We start from the raw sequence: 19,033 nt of genomic DNA on the forward strand, positions 1-19,033 counted from the left end.
TCCCTTAAAGTCTAAGAGACTGAATAATGCCGAAGAGTTTATATTGACGGTTTTTGATAAAGTATTGCATGTATTTTGGGTTTATAATTGAACATCAAATTCCTATGTTCACCCTAAATACCCTCACCTAGTGATCATAAAACGCAATTTAAATGATCGCCCGGACCTTGGTGAATGTACACCCTAAATACCCTCGCTTAGTGAACATAAAGCACAATTTAAATGATCGCCCGGACCTTGGTGAACGTACCAAGCTTTCGGTTTCTACCCAAGGCTATGCAATCTTGTACGCAATTATGTTGGTCCGCCTTGAGGCCCATTGCCACCCAACCATTTTGACGTTACAGTTGGTTACTGGGTATGAACCTGACATTTTTTGTATTTGCCTATTTAGGTATGCATTCCATGTGCCAAGTTGTGTCACCGGAACGTACCAATATGGATCCTCAAAGAAGGAAGTGAATCTTTGTTGATTATGATTCTCCTTCACACTAGCTCTCTCAGAGCCCTTGCATGCGATCTCTTTACCACTCATTTGCAGGTTATCACTTTAATAAGATAGTATTCCTGCCATTAGAGGGAGATAAGAACGTCAATGTTCCTATAAAACGATGCAAATTTGTGTGGCTGTTGCCCACTATGCATCATCTCGATCCCCATACCACACAAGTATGACAAGTAAGTGTGATGAATTCTAACTTTCAAAATGTTGCTCCATACGCATTCCTCTGATCTAGCTAAAATGATGAAATCATATACCAGTAGCAAACATGCCTGCAAGGATAAACGTACTTAACGGACGTCGAGTCAATATCCTCGAAGGGTGTGCTACCCCTGTTGGACAATTTGGACGCCCTTGTTGGACGGTACGGTACATCGGCGGATAACCAATCAATTTGTCTTGGCCTAGAGCATAACAGATCACTCGATTCATAGGATTCACTTCCCTAAAAGAGGAAGACAGGACACAACAATGAATCTATACTTGATCGCTATCTTAAATCATTTCCATCTTATGAGATTAATCTGAATTACTCCCAAGACTTGAAGTTCTTGGTCCAATATGCTAGTTTGGATGAGTTAATGGAATTGAAATGAGGTTACCATCGATGATGTTTTCACTTATATGGTAGCTATCGACATAAATAAAAAGCGACAATATCGAATCGTGTTCCGTTGATTAAGTGACAATGTAGAACTGATTGGACAACCAAAATTACAATTCAGGTCAAATTCCTTACCAAAGTGTGTTTTGGACCTATCGTTCCTACATTGCCTAAGGTAACCCTAATGTGTTAGAAGTGGGAAAAGAAGCGTAATGAAAAGAATGAAATAGTGCGATATGATGCACGCCTTACGGCGCAAGGTTTCTCTTAAAACGTCATGTGATTGATAGCAGCATTTTGAAATGTGGTTAGTGTTTTATCCATGGGGATATAGATACGAAAATTTACATGTAAGTTCCTTCTCAACTCGTTTGAGGCGTTCACTTACGGATTAAAACAATCTGACGGATGTGGTATACCCATCTAAGTGATTATTTGATAAGTCAGGGATAGGAATGAATGCCCTTGCGTGTTAATTTCGAATTGCTAGAATTATAGTTTACGTCGTTAACACAAGTCTCACTAAAACTCTGGAAGAACTTAAGAACACTGCCTCACACCTGAGGATGGAATTTGAGATAAAGGATCTTGGGAAAACTCATTTATACCTTGACCCGAAGTTGAAGCATTGTTTTGATGATCTTTTGGTCTACCAGTCGAACCATACCCCAATGGTGTTACTTTTGAGTATATATGTGATCGTCCATACGTTATATGCAAATGAGACCCTTGAAGAGGTTATGGAGTCCGAAATTCCATATCTAAGTTCAACTTTACGCTTCGTTGTACTTAGCTCGTTGTATTAGATAGGACATCTCCTTCGATGTTGATCTATTGGTAAAGATGCAGCACCGTGCCTACACATAACCACCGAATTGGTATTAACATCGTAACCTGAAGGTACTACTAATTTGGGCAAATCCTAATGCATCTAGAGTGGATCCAACCCCTTGATCCTTGGAATGGTGCTTGCCTTGTTGTTATGCTAACGTTGGTTACTTATCAAACTCGCACAAGGCAAAATCCCCAAATGCTTATGTCTTTACGGTTAGGAATATCGCAATATCTTGGAGGTCCACGATATGACCGTAGTTGTGAAATCTTCAAATTGTTCCAAGACTCACCTTACTTCACTACGCCACAAGTGAGACATGGTTAGGAGTTCTTGTTGAGCATATTCGAAGTACTTGCTGTTTTTCATCCATCGTTGAGTTCCCGATCCATGAAGATTATGTTGTATGTATCGACCCGACCAAGCCATTATACATCAACGAAGTCAACGCCAAGACATATTGCGTCTACATCTACATCAGCAAAGCATCAGGAGATTGAAGTCATGCAAACCAATCCCAAACAACCTTGCCGACCTCTACATGATGTCATTGCCGAAGTCAACCTTCCAAAAGTTTGTCCGAGGAATTGGTATGCCTAATTATTCAGATGCAATGCTTGTAGTTCTCATTTGGAAGTTATGTCAACCTCAGAGGAAGTATCCAGAAGTATACTCACTTGATCTTAATGTACTATTTTCCCTATGATTAGGAGCATTTTTCCCATTGGATTTTTGCTACCTAACTAGGTTTTGATGAGGCACCTATCCTGGGCTAATCATACCCTTGTAAGCTCTTCTACTTGCGTCCAAAAGACGTATAGTTTTGACTTGATGCAACTTCTCACTTTTCTCTTTAGTCTATGGGTTTTTATCCTACCTTGGGTTTTACCATAGCGAGATTTTGTGAGTTTTACCTTTTTATGCATTCTTCAATTGATCTGAGACTCGCATTCGCTCATTGTGCCAACGACTTCATCAACTATACTTACTTTATCGCTGAAGACCTGATGCGCCATTCACTTGAGTATTTACACACTCAATAGGGAATGTTACAATCCTATTAGATTAAGAATGTGATTGTGTAAATCTTATTGTATCTAGGGATATCTTTAAATATTCCATTTAGTAGTTAATATCCTATTATAACTATAATCCTAAAAGGGTAAGGAATTAACCTTCCCTAATACTATAAATAAAGGCACAATGGGGTGGAATAGAACACACCTCACAATTACACATCCCTCTCTTCTCTCACTATATGCCGCACTTCCCTCTCTCTCTCTAGCCTCCACAACTGTTCAGTAAGGCCATCTCCAATCGAAGGGTCTAGATGGCCGAAAATAGCCCGAAAATCATATCCAACCGGATTAGTTCTTGAAAAAATTATGGAGTCGAAATTTATTTGAATAAGAGTCCACAAACCAACAAAAAATTTAAGAATTCTTGATTTTTTGGCTCTCCGTCCATCAAGAAGAAAAAAAGTGCAGAGGAGAGGTGAGGAAGAGAGAATATGTTATTTTACATTTAAATTTTATTTATTAGTTTTGTTAATAATGGGACCTAGATGAGATTTGATTAGAGCAACTCCACAGGGATCATTAGCCCGATAGACCGGCAACTTCCCCATCCCAATAGCCCCAACTGCATGCTCCAGCCCATGCGAGCGCATGGGCTGAGGGGGGGCTCAAGCAAGAGGCCCGGCTCGAATTGGTGGCCCGAGAGCCTGAGGGCTGTGTTATGTGTGGCTAACGTCAGAGTGACCCGGCTCGAATTTGTCCATTTTTCTTTGTCAGAATCTGGAAAAAGAATGTGATGAATGCGGGGAATTAAGCCCTTGAATTAAACCACAAGAATTGCAACATAACAGGATTTAAAGCTCAAGAATACAAGATAGTGATAGAAATATCACCTAGGTTTGAGATTGAGAGCTCAAGCTCTCAGCTTCAATGGTAGGACCTCGCACCATGCACCGATGCTGCATGTAAGGCCATGGTTAGGTTCCTTGAGTTACAGGGATTCCAAAAATATTATTTTTGAGCTTGATTTGTTGAAGGTTAGAAGAGGAAGGAGGAAGAAAGCTCACGAGAGTGAGATGGAAAAGAGAGAGAGAGAGAGAGAGAGAGAGAGAGATAATCGGTCAAATGAGGGGAAAAAGGGAAAAGGTGATGGGGATGTATGATGGATTGGGTGAGGAAAAAATACTAATATTTTATTACATATTGCTATGACTATTCAGTTTAGAGGTGGAGATGCAAAATGCAGTTACTGTTTACTGGGTGGATTCAATAGTGAGTTGCCCTAGGGGGCATTTACAACACTTAAGTTGTTCTTAAGGGTGAGGAAGTGGAATTCCACGTATATAGTCTGGCCATACTGGCTCTTTGAGCAAGTCTTGCTATGGCTTATATATATATATATATATATTTGTTTTTTGATCAAGAGAACACAAGATATATACTTGTGATCATTAACAAATTAAAGTAACCAGCCACTCTCTCTTCACATTTTTTGAAATTATCTGTCATTAAATTTTTGGAGTTGGAGTGTGTGCCTAGTGGACCCACACCCCTCTCCCTTCTCCCCCAGTTCCTTTTCTCACGTTCTCATTCTGCTCTCTGTCAAACTCCCTCACTTCTCTCTCCTTTATTTGTCCCTTTGTCCCTCATCCTTCTCTTCTCTCTCTTGGCTCACTTTTCCCTGAGCAACATAGCCACCTCATTCTCCGGTGACTTCGAACACCAAATCACCACCATCCTCGTCCCAACCTCACTCCAAACACAAAACTAAAACCCAGAGTCCCAGACCCTAGACTCGAACCTCAAATCGGAGAACCAGAGTGATGAATCCATGTTATACTACATATTTTCCCCTAATCTTAGTATTAATTTATAGGTTATTTTGGTAGAATTTTGATAATTTGGATTATATTTTCAATGTAGGACATTCAACTTCCTCTAAAGCAAAAAGTGATCAAACAGATGAATTTTGGAGTGATTCCAATTGAAGGATGTTTGTGTGCCTTTCAAGATGATTGTATCAAAAGTCCAGATTTTTCTACCAAGCTGTTTGACCGTGATGATGAAATTAAGGCCCAGCGCACAGCTTTCCCAGATTGACGTTTCTGGACGTTTTGGGTATTTTGGAGGTCAAGATGGCATATTTTGAGGAAGATTCATTTTGAGAATTTGTAGGGGACGTCTCCAGCTTCAAATAAAAATAAAAAAAAATAAAAAAAAATAAAAAAAAAACCTTTTGGGACCAAATCGAAGTTGATTTGGTAAGTCAAAAGTGTGATTTTCTGAGAAGTCCAAATTTTAGTTTAAATAGGAAACCTTTTATTTTCTATTTTATTATTTTATTATGTTTACTAGTTTTACTCTAAGACCTTTTCTAGGAAGGATTTTATTTTGTAGTAGTACAAATAAGGCTTTTTAGCCATTAGGTTAGTGGGGGGAGGGGGGGAAAGCACAATACTTTGGCTTTGGAGAGCTTTTAACAATCCAAGTTTATTTTCAAGGTGTTTTCTATCCATAATTCTTAATAATATTTTGTTTTATGGTTGTTACTAACTAGTTTCGTTTGCTACGGCGATGCCTTGAGCCTTAGCATGAAGATGTAGTTTTTATTTAATTGCTTATGATATTATGCATGCATACTTTGAATTATTAATCATTGTGCTTTAAACTGTCTCTATATCTTAATGCTTCGCTACTATTAGGATGTTTAAATAAGTAATTGGATGCAATTTTGGCGGAGGGCTGACCCTAAAATTGACTAAGGCTTCTTGTGGTTAACATGTGTAACTACTTAGGATGGACGACACGTCTTAGGAGTTATATGGTTTTTCAAAAGGTTTTCACAAAACTTAATGAGTCTTGCATGTTCACATTCGATCTGGACGCTACGGACGGGTTGCATGTTAGATATACGTTCTATGTTGGGGGTTCCAAGTAGGGCATACTTTAGGAAAACCTAACCTTCAAAATATGCATGTGTAATTCATAAGGAATTATAAGAACTACGTAGGATTGTTAAGGGGACGGCGGAACCCTAGGCTTTTACAAATTGATATTCAAAACTATTTTCTTTTGTTTTCCTTACTTTCCCAATTTATTTAATTAAATTCGTTTTTAATATTTTAGGTCATAAAATCAACATTTTCCAAACCTTCTTTTCAAATAATTAATTAAGATTTGATATTTACATAAATTATTCATTCAATCCCTGTGGAAAACGACCTTACTTGAGCCGTTTATACTACAACTACCTTGTACTCTTGCAAGTGTTTTTAAGTGTTTTTATCCCTACTTTTGCAAGTGGTAAAATCCCTATCGCAGAGCTCCGTCTCGAATCCGAGAGAGTTCCAGCGAGTTCGCTTTCCCTACCAAGGTAAGGTCCGTAACTACCTCCGTTTAATTCCTTTCGATGTTCTAAGTTGTTTTCTATCCTTGCATGTGAAATTTCCTCCACGTTTGCGAGATTGAACGGAGAGCTAACGTTCTCTACTGTTCCGGCGAGTTGAAGGTTTCAAGATTTTCCGACCAAATCTCGTTGTCTTGGACGAGATTGACACCACAACAAACTCCTCATAATCCCAAGGACCAAATTCGAGCTTTACATGCTTGAATATGTCAGGGATTCGTAGAGACCTAAACTGGGCTTTCAGGCCAATTTTCAGCCACCTCTAGCCATCCCTTGGCCTCGATTTTGGTAAAATCAAACTCCTCTTAATCCCAGCTTCATTTTGACATATGTGTCTTACAAATGGTTGAGATTTAATGCTGATCTGCTTCTGTTTCGAATCCAAATAGGTATTGATTTTAATTTTTGTATTCGTTTGTGTGTAATTTGAGATGGAATGCGGAAGTGGTTTGAATTTATGGTGTATTTATTCTGGTGTCTGACGACTATACTTAAATCACTTGACTCTAGATTTAACATTCTACCTACTGATATCATGAATACAATTGTTAAGAATGAGTTTTCAAAATTGCCGGTGATATTGTGAACTTATTCAAATCATTTTAGAGAAAATACATCCACTTTTGATATTCATGTATTTTCCTTTCATTTTCGTTGTTCTTGTAAGTTGGGTGGTTTCTTTATATGAGGTTTTTATTCATAACCTTGGCAAGAAGAGGCCCAGATTCTATATAGACCGGCTGATTAATTTATTTGTGGAACAGGAAGATGGGATGAAGTAAAAAGCTTTCTGGGAAAGATTCAACTGTTCAGAAATGCTTGTTTGTAATATTTGAATCTGTATGAATTGATTGTTTGTAGAACTAAATCGTGAAAGCTTGTTTGTAAAATTTGAATTTGTTTTTTTTTTTTATTTTACCTATTGGGCACAAAAACAAAACGGTGCTAACATGGCTTGGAAAAGTCAGTGTTGTTAGAACTGTCAGAACTGAGACACAAAAGAACCTCTATTTGTGCTTAGCCCTTGAGCACAAAACATCATGTGTGCTATCATTAAATGCAACGCCTATAGAGGGCACAAATAGAAATATAGTTGTTGCATTGTTGCTATTGGTCTATGGGCACAATTGTTGGTGCTTTTTGGCCTCAAAGGGCACAAATAATTTATTGTGTGCAGTGCTCCATTTTTTGTAGTGTAATTTGATATCGAATTCGTCATCCACGAGATTCGAACTTAAGACCTTTCACTTTCAAGTGAAGAGAAATACCACGAGACCGTAGTACTGAGTGGTTTGATTACATCGATTTTTAAACCTAAGAAAAATGTAAAAAGACTACTATATAAAAAATAAATATTAAGTAACTTCTATTGAGGGTATGACAAGCACAGCGGATAAAGAATGATCAAGGATTCTACTCTCCTAAAGTCCTTATTTTGAAGACTTGTAAGGACCAAATGCATACATTTGACAAATATTTTAAAGTTTTTGGATCTAAACTAATATAATTTTACGGTTAATGTGCATTTGGTCCTGCACAAAATGAGGACCTTAGGAGAGCAGGACTGAGTGTGGTATATACACACATACAATTTTATGCCAACATATTAACGTACATGTCTTGCTATCAACATTGTACATACAAATAAAAAATTTAATAAGCTTTATAAAGGAAAAAGGAATACAAGTGAGAAAGGTCACCTGGAGGCTGAATGGAACCCAGTTCGTCGGTTTATCGGTTCTTTTCCACAGGTGAGATTTTTCACTTGTTTTAGTTTATATCATATTTAGAAACTGGGCACTAGAATGTAGACGGAAAAAAAGGAAATTGGAACACTAGAAATTTTTTTATTGTGGTTAATGGGTATCCGTCAATCATGAAAGATTCATTAACTAATGATTGGAAAAAAGAATTTTTTGTTTTACCAACTTGGATTATTCTTTCTTGCTTTTTCAGCAACATTCTTTTCAGTTTTTTGTGTTGCTGGTGGGTTTTTGCTCTATTTTCTGGCCGCTGCCCACAAGCATAGATTCCTCTCTCTCTCTCTAGATGTTATCTGTCTGTCTTTGCTGCAAGAGCTCTCTCTTTCTAAAGAATGGACCAATGTGCTCAACTTTGGCTGAATTTTCTCTGCTATCTTCCTACTTTGGATAATGCTAAGGAATCAAATTTATAAACCAAAATTTGCAAATCAAATGACATGCTATTCTTACCATCTATTTGTACCATATCTAATAGAGAAAGAGCTCATTTATGTTGATGAACCCTACCCCTATTAGAGAGATGGTACAAATAGATGGTCACTATCCTACAATTTTGTAAGTTTATTTACCTCTCCTTTTCATTGATGCTTTGCTTTGCTTTTTTTCCTTTTGAGTGTTATATCTTGCATTGTTGTGGTTCTGTATCCGGAATACTTTCTCTTGAAGTCCTTCTCTATCTAATTAGGGAAAGAAAACCTCTATCGACTAATGTTGTATCACATCAGAGACGACAACATGAATAGCATAAAGTTTCGTACTCCACTGTTTATACTAACAATCCTCAGTAAAATAGTTAAGGTCATAATTGAATTTGAGTATCAAGCGTGATTTTTCATAACACCACCAAACTTGTCTTCCTTCTTAACTTTATCATAGAACAGATTTTTCTAATTTGGTGTTTATAATCTGACTTATCATCAACAGTCAATACACTTCTTCATTCCTTCCCTTTTGTATCAAGTACATGTCTTGTACTGGAAGGCTGATCTTTTTGGTTTTTGTATATGAGAAAAAGAAAACGTCTCCACCTGCAATTTCAGTTTTATTTTTAGCCGTTGAATTGCCGGCGTCATGACTCATGAATAATCTAAGACTTAAAAGTCTCATGTTATGCTCCACCTATCGGCGGCACATCTCTAATATTGGAATCTCTACCTGAAATTTCTCTGTGCGTATGTGCGTGAGCACGTATTAGATCCCTGTGGTATCATTTTCTTTGCTGCTAAAACACAATAGTCATACGCTAGTATACAAAAATAAATTACTGAAAACCAAAAAAGTGAGGTGCATCATAACAAACAAATCCTGACCTGCCTTACTGCCAAACGTATTTTGGCAACCGTCGCATCGACATCCACCCAAACAGCCAACTTTAGCCTTTGGAGAAAAAAACATGGAGCAATAAAATGATAAATCGCATGATAACAGGTTAAGAGCGTTTAAATAGTAACTAACTTCCTGCTCCGAATCTTGTTCAATGAACTTGGAGAAATACCGTGTTTCAGAAGCTAAGAGATCTTTACATTGATGTGAAAGCTACAAATGTTCATATAAACCTGGTACTAATTACAGTATTTTTTGAGACAATTTGACTTCTTGCAATTGCATCCTCTTTTGTGCCTGGCTGAGTATGGTGTTGTCAAGCTCTCTTCTTCTTGTGGAGGGTTCTCATTTGTCAAAATTCTTCCAAATTAGCAAACACGAAAGAACACGACATATAGTTTGTCGATTCCACACCTTTGCATGTATTTTGGGCTTGGCTTGAAGCTCGTATAACAATTGGGCTTTGAGACTTGATTGGGCTTGCATGTGACATTTTTGGGCCTCAACAACGCCAAACCAATCCTCACGGCCTCACCTCGCCGACGTTGTAGAATTGAGCAGTTATCATCATCATCATCGAATTTTTACTCATCGCCGTCGTCTTCCTCAAAGAAGGGCTTTTTATTGCTTCCTACGCTATCCGAGTAGATTGATGGGTTGAGAGGTGGTCATGTGATGTAAAACAAATGGCAAAATAGACCGAGGAGGAGATGGACCGTCAGAAGACAAAAGGACGCAATGAGAATTTGTCTATTTCGCGTCCAAGCTCTAAATTGGATCCGAGATACTTTTTCGAAAAGAAAACAACACCATGAGTCAAACCTTTGATATACCAAGACTTATGATTAATTTTGATCATCCGGAGTCGTTTCAGCCTCCAAAACTACGCTTAAAGTTTGTAATAAAATCGGACCCATGGTTTTCCCTCCAATTAATGTTTAGATAATGTTGTTTTAATTTCTAGAAGACCCTTGAGATGTTCCAAACGTTTGTAAACTTTATTTAAGTCCTCTGGATGTAATCATTTGATCATTCAATTATCAATTAAACAAACAACCCTTTTGAGATTTCTCTTAATTTTCTAGTGAATTCCAGATTTGTTCTTTGAGGGATTCCGTTGGTAACGCTTTTATTACTTCGTGTTGCGTCATCATAGGGGATCGCGACGGCTTGGGTGTGTATTTTTGGGGTTGGAGTGGGTGGGGGAACTTTAAACGAAGTTGGGTTTGAGTTTTGTCTTAATTTTTAATTTCTTTGTTCAAAATAGTTTTCAATTTGAAAAGAATATTTAAAAAATAAATTTATTATTGCTACAAAATGACACATGACGTATAAATACATGTATGGTGAACATACACCAAAATTAAATTGGGTGAGCAATAAGGCACCAATCATTTAAGGACTAGGATTCTCTCCTCTTCTCTTTTCATCCCCTTGTATCCCCTCCTTTCATATTCTCTATTTTGTCTTTCTCTTTCTATAAAAAATTAATATAAAATATTGACGTGGTTTAACCGTGACCGTTCAAATAGGAATGGAGAGGAGGGGAGAGAGAAAAAAGAGAGGAGAGAATCATACTCTATCATTTAAACCCAATAGACGTGTCTCTTTACATTCATTGTTTAAAATAATAAATAACTTTTATATCTTCACACGAGCTAACGTGCAATTGAGGTTTTACAATATAACTAATTGGCAACATTGCCCAACTCCTAGTAATAAATACATGCAAGATCCACTCGTCTCCAAGTATTCATGTTGAGTAAGTATTCATACACTCAACATCTTTTTTTTTTTCTTTTTTCTTTTTAATTATTTTTTTTTTTTTTTATGTTTAATTGGCCATAGTATGCCCATCCGACCCCTCGAACTCAAATTCGGATATTCTTTTAGAGTAGTTTAAAATGAGAAAAGATTCTCTCTGTATTTCTTCTACCAAGGTTACCGGATCAAATGATCCGGGCCTTTGAAATTTCATTCATCGGTTAAAAATTATTATAGCTTTTAAGGGGTCAAAAAATGTGGGCCGTTAGATGAAATTTCAAAAGCCCAAATCACTTGATCCGGTGGCATTGGTGGAAGAGATCCAAAGAGGATCTCTTCTCATTTAAAATAGTCTTGTTATAAAAATAAAAGAAAAACTAAGGCGTGATATTATTGTTTTATATGCTGTCCTTCTCATCTTTCATTTTCATCGTAGAGATGAAAAACAAGCGATTGGTTATCAAGAAACAAGAACCAATAAATTAAGTAAACAATCTCATATACGTTAAATATATAATTGTTACACAAGTTTAATTATGGCAAATATTGCAAGAAGTAAAAGTGATCCAGGAAGAGTACATCTCTTAGAGTCCCCTTGCAAGCATTTGCTCATAATTCTCAATGGACTCAAGCCTTTGGATCAAAAGCTGCTTCCTGAACTTCTTGATGAATGCCTCTGCGCTTTCGTTGATGTCTTCAGTCGACTTCCTCTCTAGCTTCTTTGGTGCTGTTTCCTCTTTATTGTTCGCCATAGCATGAGACCTTGAAGCTCCGGTTTTCTGATCGACTTGAAAGCTTTTTGCTTCTTCTTTCTGATCACCTGCATTTAGGGGAGAGTGGTATGGATGAGGAGGCATGGAGCTCTTCTTCATTATTGTAGCTTCTCTTTATTTTATTTTTTTACAACAAGATGCGCTTTCTGAGCTCCATTGCTTCCATATTTATATGTGAAAAGAAAGTGCTATAGTGTATTATATTCCTTTTTCTATTTTTCAGCTAGGTGCTAATTAATAAGAGAATCCCTTCTCAGTCAAAGTTACCCTAAAAGATATTCGGTAGCGACTAGGAGAAGCTAGATAAGTTTTGACTGGATATGCGCTAGAAAGTCATATGCTTTTTTGGATTGAAGTACTATCAAACTAGATATTTCTATCTAAAGATTATCAAACCAACTATTCTGAGTTCTGCAGCAACTCCTGTTGGCTAATTAAGTGACAGTTGATTAAAATTTTATCACTAATAATCACATGGGGTTTGGTCAACGAAATACAACTAATTTATATTGATTAACAGTAACAGTTGATTTTCTTTCTATGAAACTTGGTAGGTATTCTTTTAATTAATAATGATAAATGATTTCCTTTCTGTATAATTCAGCAGGTATGATTTTGGACGAATATAATAAGGGATTTGGCTTAATCATACAGATGCCAGATTGACAATCATCCCCTTAAATATTTTATATATTTGGAAAGTTATTAACCCACACGCATGTGAGTAGACCTTTCAAATAATTCGTGCGGCTTACGGCAAGGGTTAAGGCGGAAAGGTGCCTCATCTGGCGCCATATGTAATGCCTTTGAATGCATGCAATTATTTGTTTACGTTTAATTTCTCTGCATTACTATTATTGGATCGATCAAGCAGAAGAACCTTCGTGGCTCATGACTTGTAACTAAAAAAAGCATTATTGCATCTATACCCAATTCTGCCCAACTACAGGGGTAAACATCATGCACAAGTTCTATGCCGATAAAATAAAATATGAAATTTAAGAAGTACGTTGCACATCGGTGCAATTAATTGACGAGGTATGGCAGGTTGTCATCCATATGGGTGACCTAACTAAACCCTAGGGATGGCAAAGGAATGGGTTACGAACCTTGGGATCAATTACAAGTGACAGGAATTTTGCATTAGAGCCCTTGAACCATTCCCCTTTTTTCTGTTTTTAGCAAAGGTTGCGAATAAGAGCAAACCCAAAAGAAGGAACAAGAGAAAAAGTAGGCTAGTGGATGGGATATGGATTACTCCATTACTTTGGATATATACAAGGCAATTGGATAGTGCCTTTAGGAAGATTTGATAGAAACTTAAGCGGGGGAAGATGAATCACCCTTGTCTAATAAATTTGGTTTGGCAAGGGAATAAGGTCCTCATCGAATATTGGCCATATTTCAATGGTGACTAACAAATGTCTCTACAACTTACCAAATGCTCTACAACTTACCAAGAAACATAGAAAACACGATAACTCAAACGAACACAAGCTCTAGAAACTGTGAAATCCCAAATTAATGATTTACTTTATCTTGCTAAATGCTAAGCATATCAAACTGGGCGGTAAGAGACAATAGGACCCCCAATCGGTTGACATTAAAGCTAGACTACATAAGCAAATCCAATACACATACCAAAGTAACTATTCTATTTTTACTAGTACAATTTTGGTCGTTAACTACATTAAGCAGAGGACGGTTGTTGATAAAACATCGTTTCGGTTTTCGAGATGACATACTAGGCCTAAAAATGTAGTTCAATGAGGTGCAAAAGGAGTGGAAGATAGATTTCTTAAAGACTTCCTTGTAGTTTTGGTTCTCCAGACTATAGTTTTATGGCACTGTCGAATGCCGATATGTGACAAAGGCCAAAAAGTTGAATAACACGGAGGGGCTCCGTGTACTGTTCACATTTAAATGAGCTCCCCACCCCAATTTTTTTTATGAGTAAAGTCTTTCTCCTTTCTCAGTTTATCAGACACATGCAACCAAAAATCTCCAATCTACTAATTGTAGATCAAACGCCACAAACCAAGTCTCACCTTCTCGATGTTATTCGCGAAGATTTCCATACTACCTAGTGCTACTTTATCAATACCAGACGAAGTATCGTTTAAGACCTTTTTTGCACTTAGCTCACATTTGAGGATTATGATATCACCCTTCTAGATTTAAGGAGTCTTATATTTATACCAATTAGCTTTGGTTTAATAGTACTTCTCTTCTCAATGTTAAATCGGTCTGCAATTTGAATTATCGTAAACCATTGATAAAAATAAAAATAAAGAATTTATATGTTTATATTTATTAAAATATTGTGGAGTTGTTTCAATATGTTTAGGCGTCAAACACAAATTTCTAGATTTAAGTTTATTAACTAGACAAGGAAGAACATAATTGTAACCTTACAATCTAGTTTATGTGAAAACAATTGTTGTGAAAGTCGTTTCGTACTTGTCAAGCAAGGTTTATATTATAGCGTGTTTGATTAATTTGTAATCCTTTTATCAGTCTAACTAATGATATCTGAACCCTCGTTTCATGCTTAAATCATATATGTTTGTATTCATTTTATTGTTCATAGACACTCAATTGAATTAACATATGTACTACAATGATTATGCCTTCACTATTGAAGTCAGGACCACCACGTAAAACGTAAATTAACATAATTTAATATTTTAGAGTAGCAATTGTTATAGTTTGTATTTTGGTGTACATTGTAATGAGAATGTAACTATTTTACAGCATATCTTACTTTATCTTACTTTCTTGTTTGTACACGTTATTTGAACAGCTTGCACAAAGAAAAAACCTCATTTGCTCGAAATAACAGAAAATTAATAGTACAAATAACAATTCACGAGTTAAATATATTCTATGAGATTTATAGCTTAAGTGATTAAAAACAATTTATTCATGCATACTATTAAACTAAACAGGGTAAATACCAAAAATATATATGATAATATTTGGGAATTTCTTATATATACATTAATATCCAAAGTGGAGTATACATAGGAGTTACAATTGGTATTACATATGCACTTCATCAATGTGGGATAACAGACTACTATTTATACTTTAACTAATATATAACTCGCAACGCTCCCCCTCAAAGCAAAGATGTCACGCATGCCTAACTTGTCATGTGAGTTGGAAAACACACTATTAGACAAAGCCTTAGTCAGCACATCAGCAAGTTGATCTTCAGATCCCACAAACAGAAACATAATAATCCCAGCATCCAATTTTTCCTTGATGAAATGTCGATCAATCTCCACATGTTTTGTTCGATCATGTTGCACTGGATTATGAGCAATTTCAATAGCAGCCTTGTTATCACAATGGAGTTTTATAGCACCCTTGGGTTTAAATCCAAGATCTCTCAACAATTTTTTCAACCACAACAACTCACATACACCATGAGACATACCACGAAACTCAGTTTCAGCACTTGACCTAGCCACCACTTTTTGTTTCTTGCTTCTCCAAGTAACTAGATTACCACCCACAAACGTAAAGTATCCAGATGTAGATCGCCAATTAGTGATAGAACATGCCCAATGTACATTTGTATACCCTTCGACATTCAAATGACCATTCTTGAAGAAAACCAAGCCTCTGCCATGAGCCATCTTCAAGTACCTCAAAATACGGATTATTGCATCCATATAAGCTTCACTAGGTGAGTGCATAAACTAACTTACCACATTAACTGCATTAGCAATGCCAGGGAGAGTTTGAGACAAATAAATTAATCTCCCCACAATCCTCTGATACCGTTCCTTATGAGTAGGAACTTGATCCGGAAATAAGCCCAGACGATGATTCTGCTCAATCAAAGTATCAACAGGTTTGCAATCTAACATACTTGTTTCAGCTAACAAATCAAGAACACACTTCTGTTAAGACAGAAAAATACCATGCTTGGATCGTGCAACCTCGATTCCAAGAAAATATTTCAATTCACCTAATTCTTTTGTTTCAAATTTAGTAGCTAGGTACTTTTGAAGGCGTTGTATCTCCTTTTGATCATCACCGGTCACTATCATGTTATCAACATAAATAATCAATGCAGATAGCTTACCATTTTGTCGCTTTAGAAATAAAGTATGATCTAAATGACTCTGGACATACCCAAACTTCTTCATTGAACTTGTAAACCTCCCAAACCACACTCTAGGAGATTGTTTCAAACCATATAAAGCCTTTCACAACCTGCATACAACACATTTTCTAGGAGATGGTCCGATACCAGGTGGGAGATCCATATAAACTTTCTTCCTTGAGATCACCATGAAGGAAAACATTCTTAACATCAAACTGCAACAGAGGCTAATCCTGGTTTGCTGCTAAGGACAGAAGAACACGCACAATATTAAGTTTGGCAATAGGAGCAAAAGTCTCCGGATAGTCCACCCCATAGGTTTGAGTATAACCCTTAGCAACTAATCTAGCGTTATACCGGTCATCAGAAGGTAATTCGTCAGACATATTAACAGGCAACTCATTAGGCACATCTAATATTTCATCAGTAGAAATAGTTTCAGGAATGGCAGGTGACCGATCACTATCTATAGCCGACTGATCAGTATCACACAACATAATAGGTTATGTCCCCAACTCTACCTATAACACATCATCCATACCATCTCTTCGAATATGCACTTCACTTTCTATCTCCCCCTAAAGTGGAGAGTCGGAAGAGGGCTTCACAAAATACGAAACTTCCTCGTGGAAGACGACATCCATGGTAATATAAGTTTTCTGAGTTGGAAGATGATAACATTTATAGCCCTTTTGATTGTTAGCATACCTAATAAATACACATGAGAGAGAACATGCATCAAGTTTACTCCAATGATGAGAGTAGACATGCACATACACAATACACCCAAAACACCTTCGGAGGAAGTTTTGATACAGAAACAAAAGAAAAATGTTTTTGTAGCACATCAAGCAGTGTCTGAAAATCAAGAACCCTACTTGGAACACAATTTATCAAATACACAGTAGCCAAAACAGCATGACCCCACAAATGATCAGGAACACATTTATCCAACATCAAGGAGTGAGCAACCTCCATTATTTGACGATTCTTCCGTTCGGACACACCATTTTGTTTAGGTGTAAACGGAGTAGACGTTTGGTGAATAATACCCTGATCACAAAAAAAAACATTCCAAAGTGTGATTCACATATTCTCCTTCATTATCAGACCTGAAGACCTTAACTTTGGTATGAAACTAATTAGACACCATTGCACAAAATTCTTGAAGAAGCAAAGGACCATCACTCTTATTCTTCATCAAGAACACCCAAGTTAATCGAGTACAATCATCAATAAAAGTAACAAACCAACGGAATCCATTAGAAGTAACCTTTGCCGGACCCCACACATCAGAATGTATTAAATCAAATGGCAAAGTAGCTTTAGAATCACTTATGGGAAAGGAAGCATGATGACTCTGAGCCATGACACATGTTTCACACTTGAACTTTGAATCCCTACAAGTGCGAAACAAATAAGGAAATAGATGCTTCATATAACTGAACGATGGATATCCCAATCGTCGATGCCACAACCAAATTTGATGTCTGTTATCCACTTTAGCACTTAAAACTTGATGATTATTTGAACCAAAAACAAAAGTATCCTCCATAGTCAAGATGTACAAACCCCTTATTCTTTTACCATGACCAATTATTTTCTGAGTTTGAATGTCTTGAAAATAACAATACGTAGGGTAGAAATGAGCAAAATAATATAAGGTATTAAGTAGTTTTCCTACCGACAAAAATTGCACTTAACATCAGGAACAAGTAAAGCATGGACCAGTGATAAGGTTCGAGTAGGAGAGATGGTGCCTTCACCCTTCACAGGGGAAGGTGCTCCATTTGCACTAGTAATATACGGATCACGAACATAGTCACATAACTCATCAAACATTCTAGGATCACTAGTCACATGATCAGTGGCCCCAATATTAATTATCTATTTATTTGTTCCACCAAGATGCATAACAACACTATGATTATATTGAGTCATTGAACTAAATTACGAACAATAAAGGCACAAAAGATACACAGCAGAATGAAAACAATTTATCAGAACACTGTAGTAGATCACTGTTCATGCATTGTAGCAAATCACTGTTTACGACATTGTAGTATATTACTGTTCACAGCATTATAGCAAGGCGATGTCCTGTAGCGCAGTACTATTCACTTTCTTATTCTTCTTATTTTTTTCAACGAAGGAAATCACGACAAAGGTGGGCACAAAATTAAAGCACACAAGTCCCCAAGAGCGAACTGCTCTGATGCCATATTAAACTAAACATGGTAAATACCAAAAATATATATGACAATATTTGGGAATTTCTTATATATATACATTAATCTCCAAAGTGGAGTATATATAGGAGTTACAATTGGTATTACATATGCACTTCATCAATGTGAGACAACAAACTACTATTTACATTTTAACTAATATATAACTCACAACACATACGAGGTTGAGTCACTTTTTCCTAATATGTTGTTGTCTGGGTATGAACAGTAGCTTGGGATGGGAATGGGTTAACCCGAACTAAAAAGCCACAATCCTCAGACCAGTGGGCTTTTAGCCCAAGAAAGGATTGATTCGACCGAGTCTTGTATGAGGATTAAGATCATATGTGGTTCAATCGAGTTTTAGGCAAATTGAAATTGCCAAGGATCATAATAAAGCCCTGATTAGATGCGAATTGTGACATCCCACATCGCACAAGGGAGTGATCCTTAAATGTATATTCTCATCCCTACCTAGCACGAGGCCTTTTGGGAGCTCACTGGCTTCGGGTTCCGTAGGAACTCCGAAGTTAAACGAGAAGGGGGCTCGGGAAGTGATCCGTCCCGGACCGGGATGTGACAATTTGGTATCAGAGCCTAACCCTGGCCATGATGTGCCGACGAGGACGTCGGGCCCCTAAGGGGGGTGGATTGTGACATTCCACATCGCCTAGGAGAGTGATCCTTAAATGTATATTCCCATCT

General features: G+C 37.0%; 1 protein-coding gene across 1 annotated transcript; it reads right to left on the reverse strand.

Annotated features, from left to right (window-relative positions):
• Positions 1–11,688: 11,688 nt before the first annotated feature.
• Positions 11,689–12,131, reverse strand: LOC137709374 (uncharacterized). The gene has a single exon (XM_068448466.1). The coding sequence runs from the start codon at positions 12,080–12,082 to the stop codon at positions 11,795–11,797; it is 288 nt and encodes a 95-aa protein (XP_068304567.1). The 5' UTR covers positions 12,083–12,131; the 3' UTR covers positions 11,689–11,794.
• Positions 12,132–19,033: the final 6,902 nt, after the last annotated feature.

Source organism: Pyrus communis, chromosome 11 (assembly GCF_963583255.1).
Source record: "Pyrus communis chromosome 11, drPyrComm1.1, whole genome shotgun sequence".
In the NCBI taxonomy this organism is placed as follows: Eukaryota; Viridiplantae; Streptophyta; class Magnoliopsida; order Rosales; family Rosaceae; genus Pyrus; species Pyrus communis.

What these genes read in the sequence shown, in the direction of transcription:
- LOC137709374 (XM_068448466.1), bottom strand. Translation starts at nt 12,082, where the DNA reads ATGAAGAAGAGCTCCATGCCTCCTCATCCATACCACTCTCCCCTAAAT.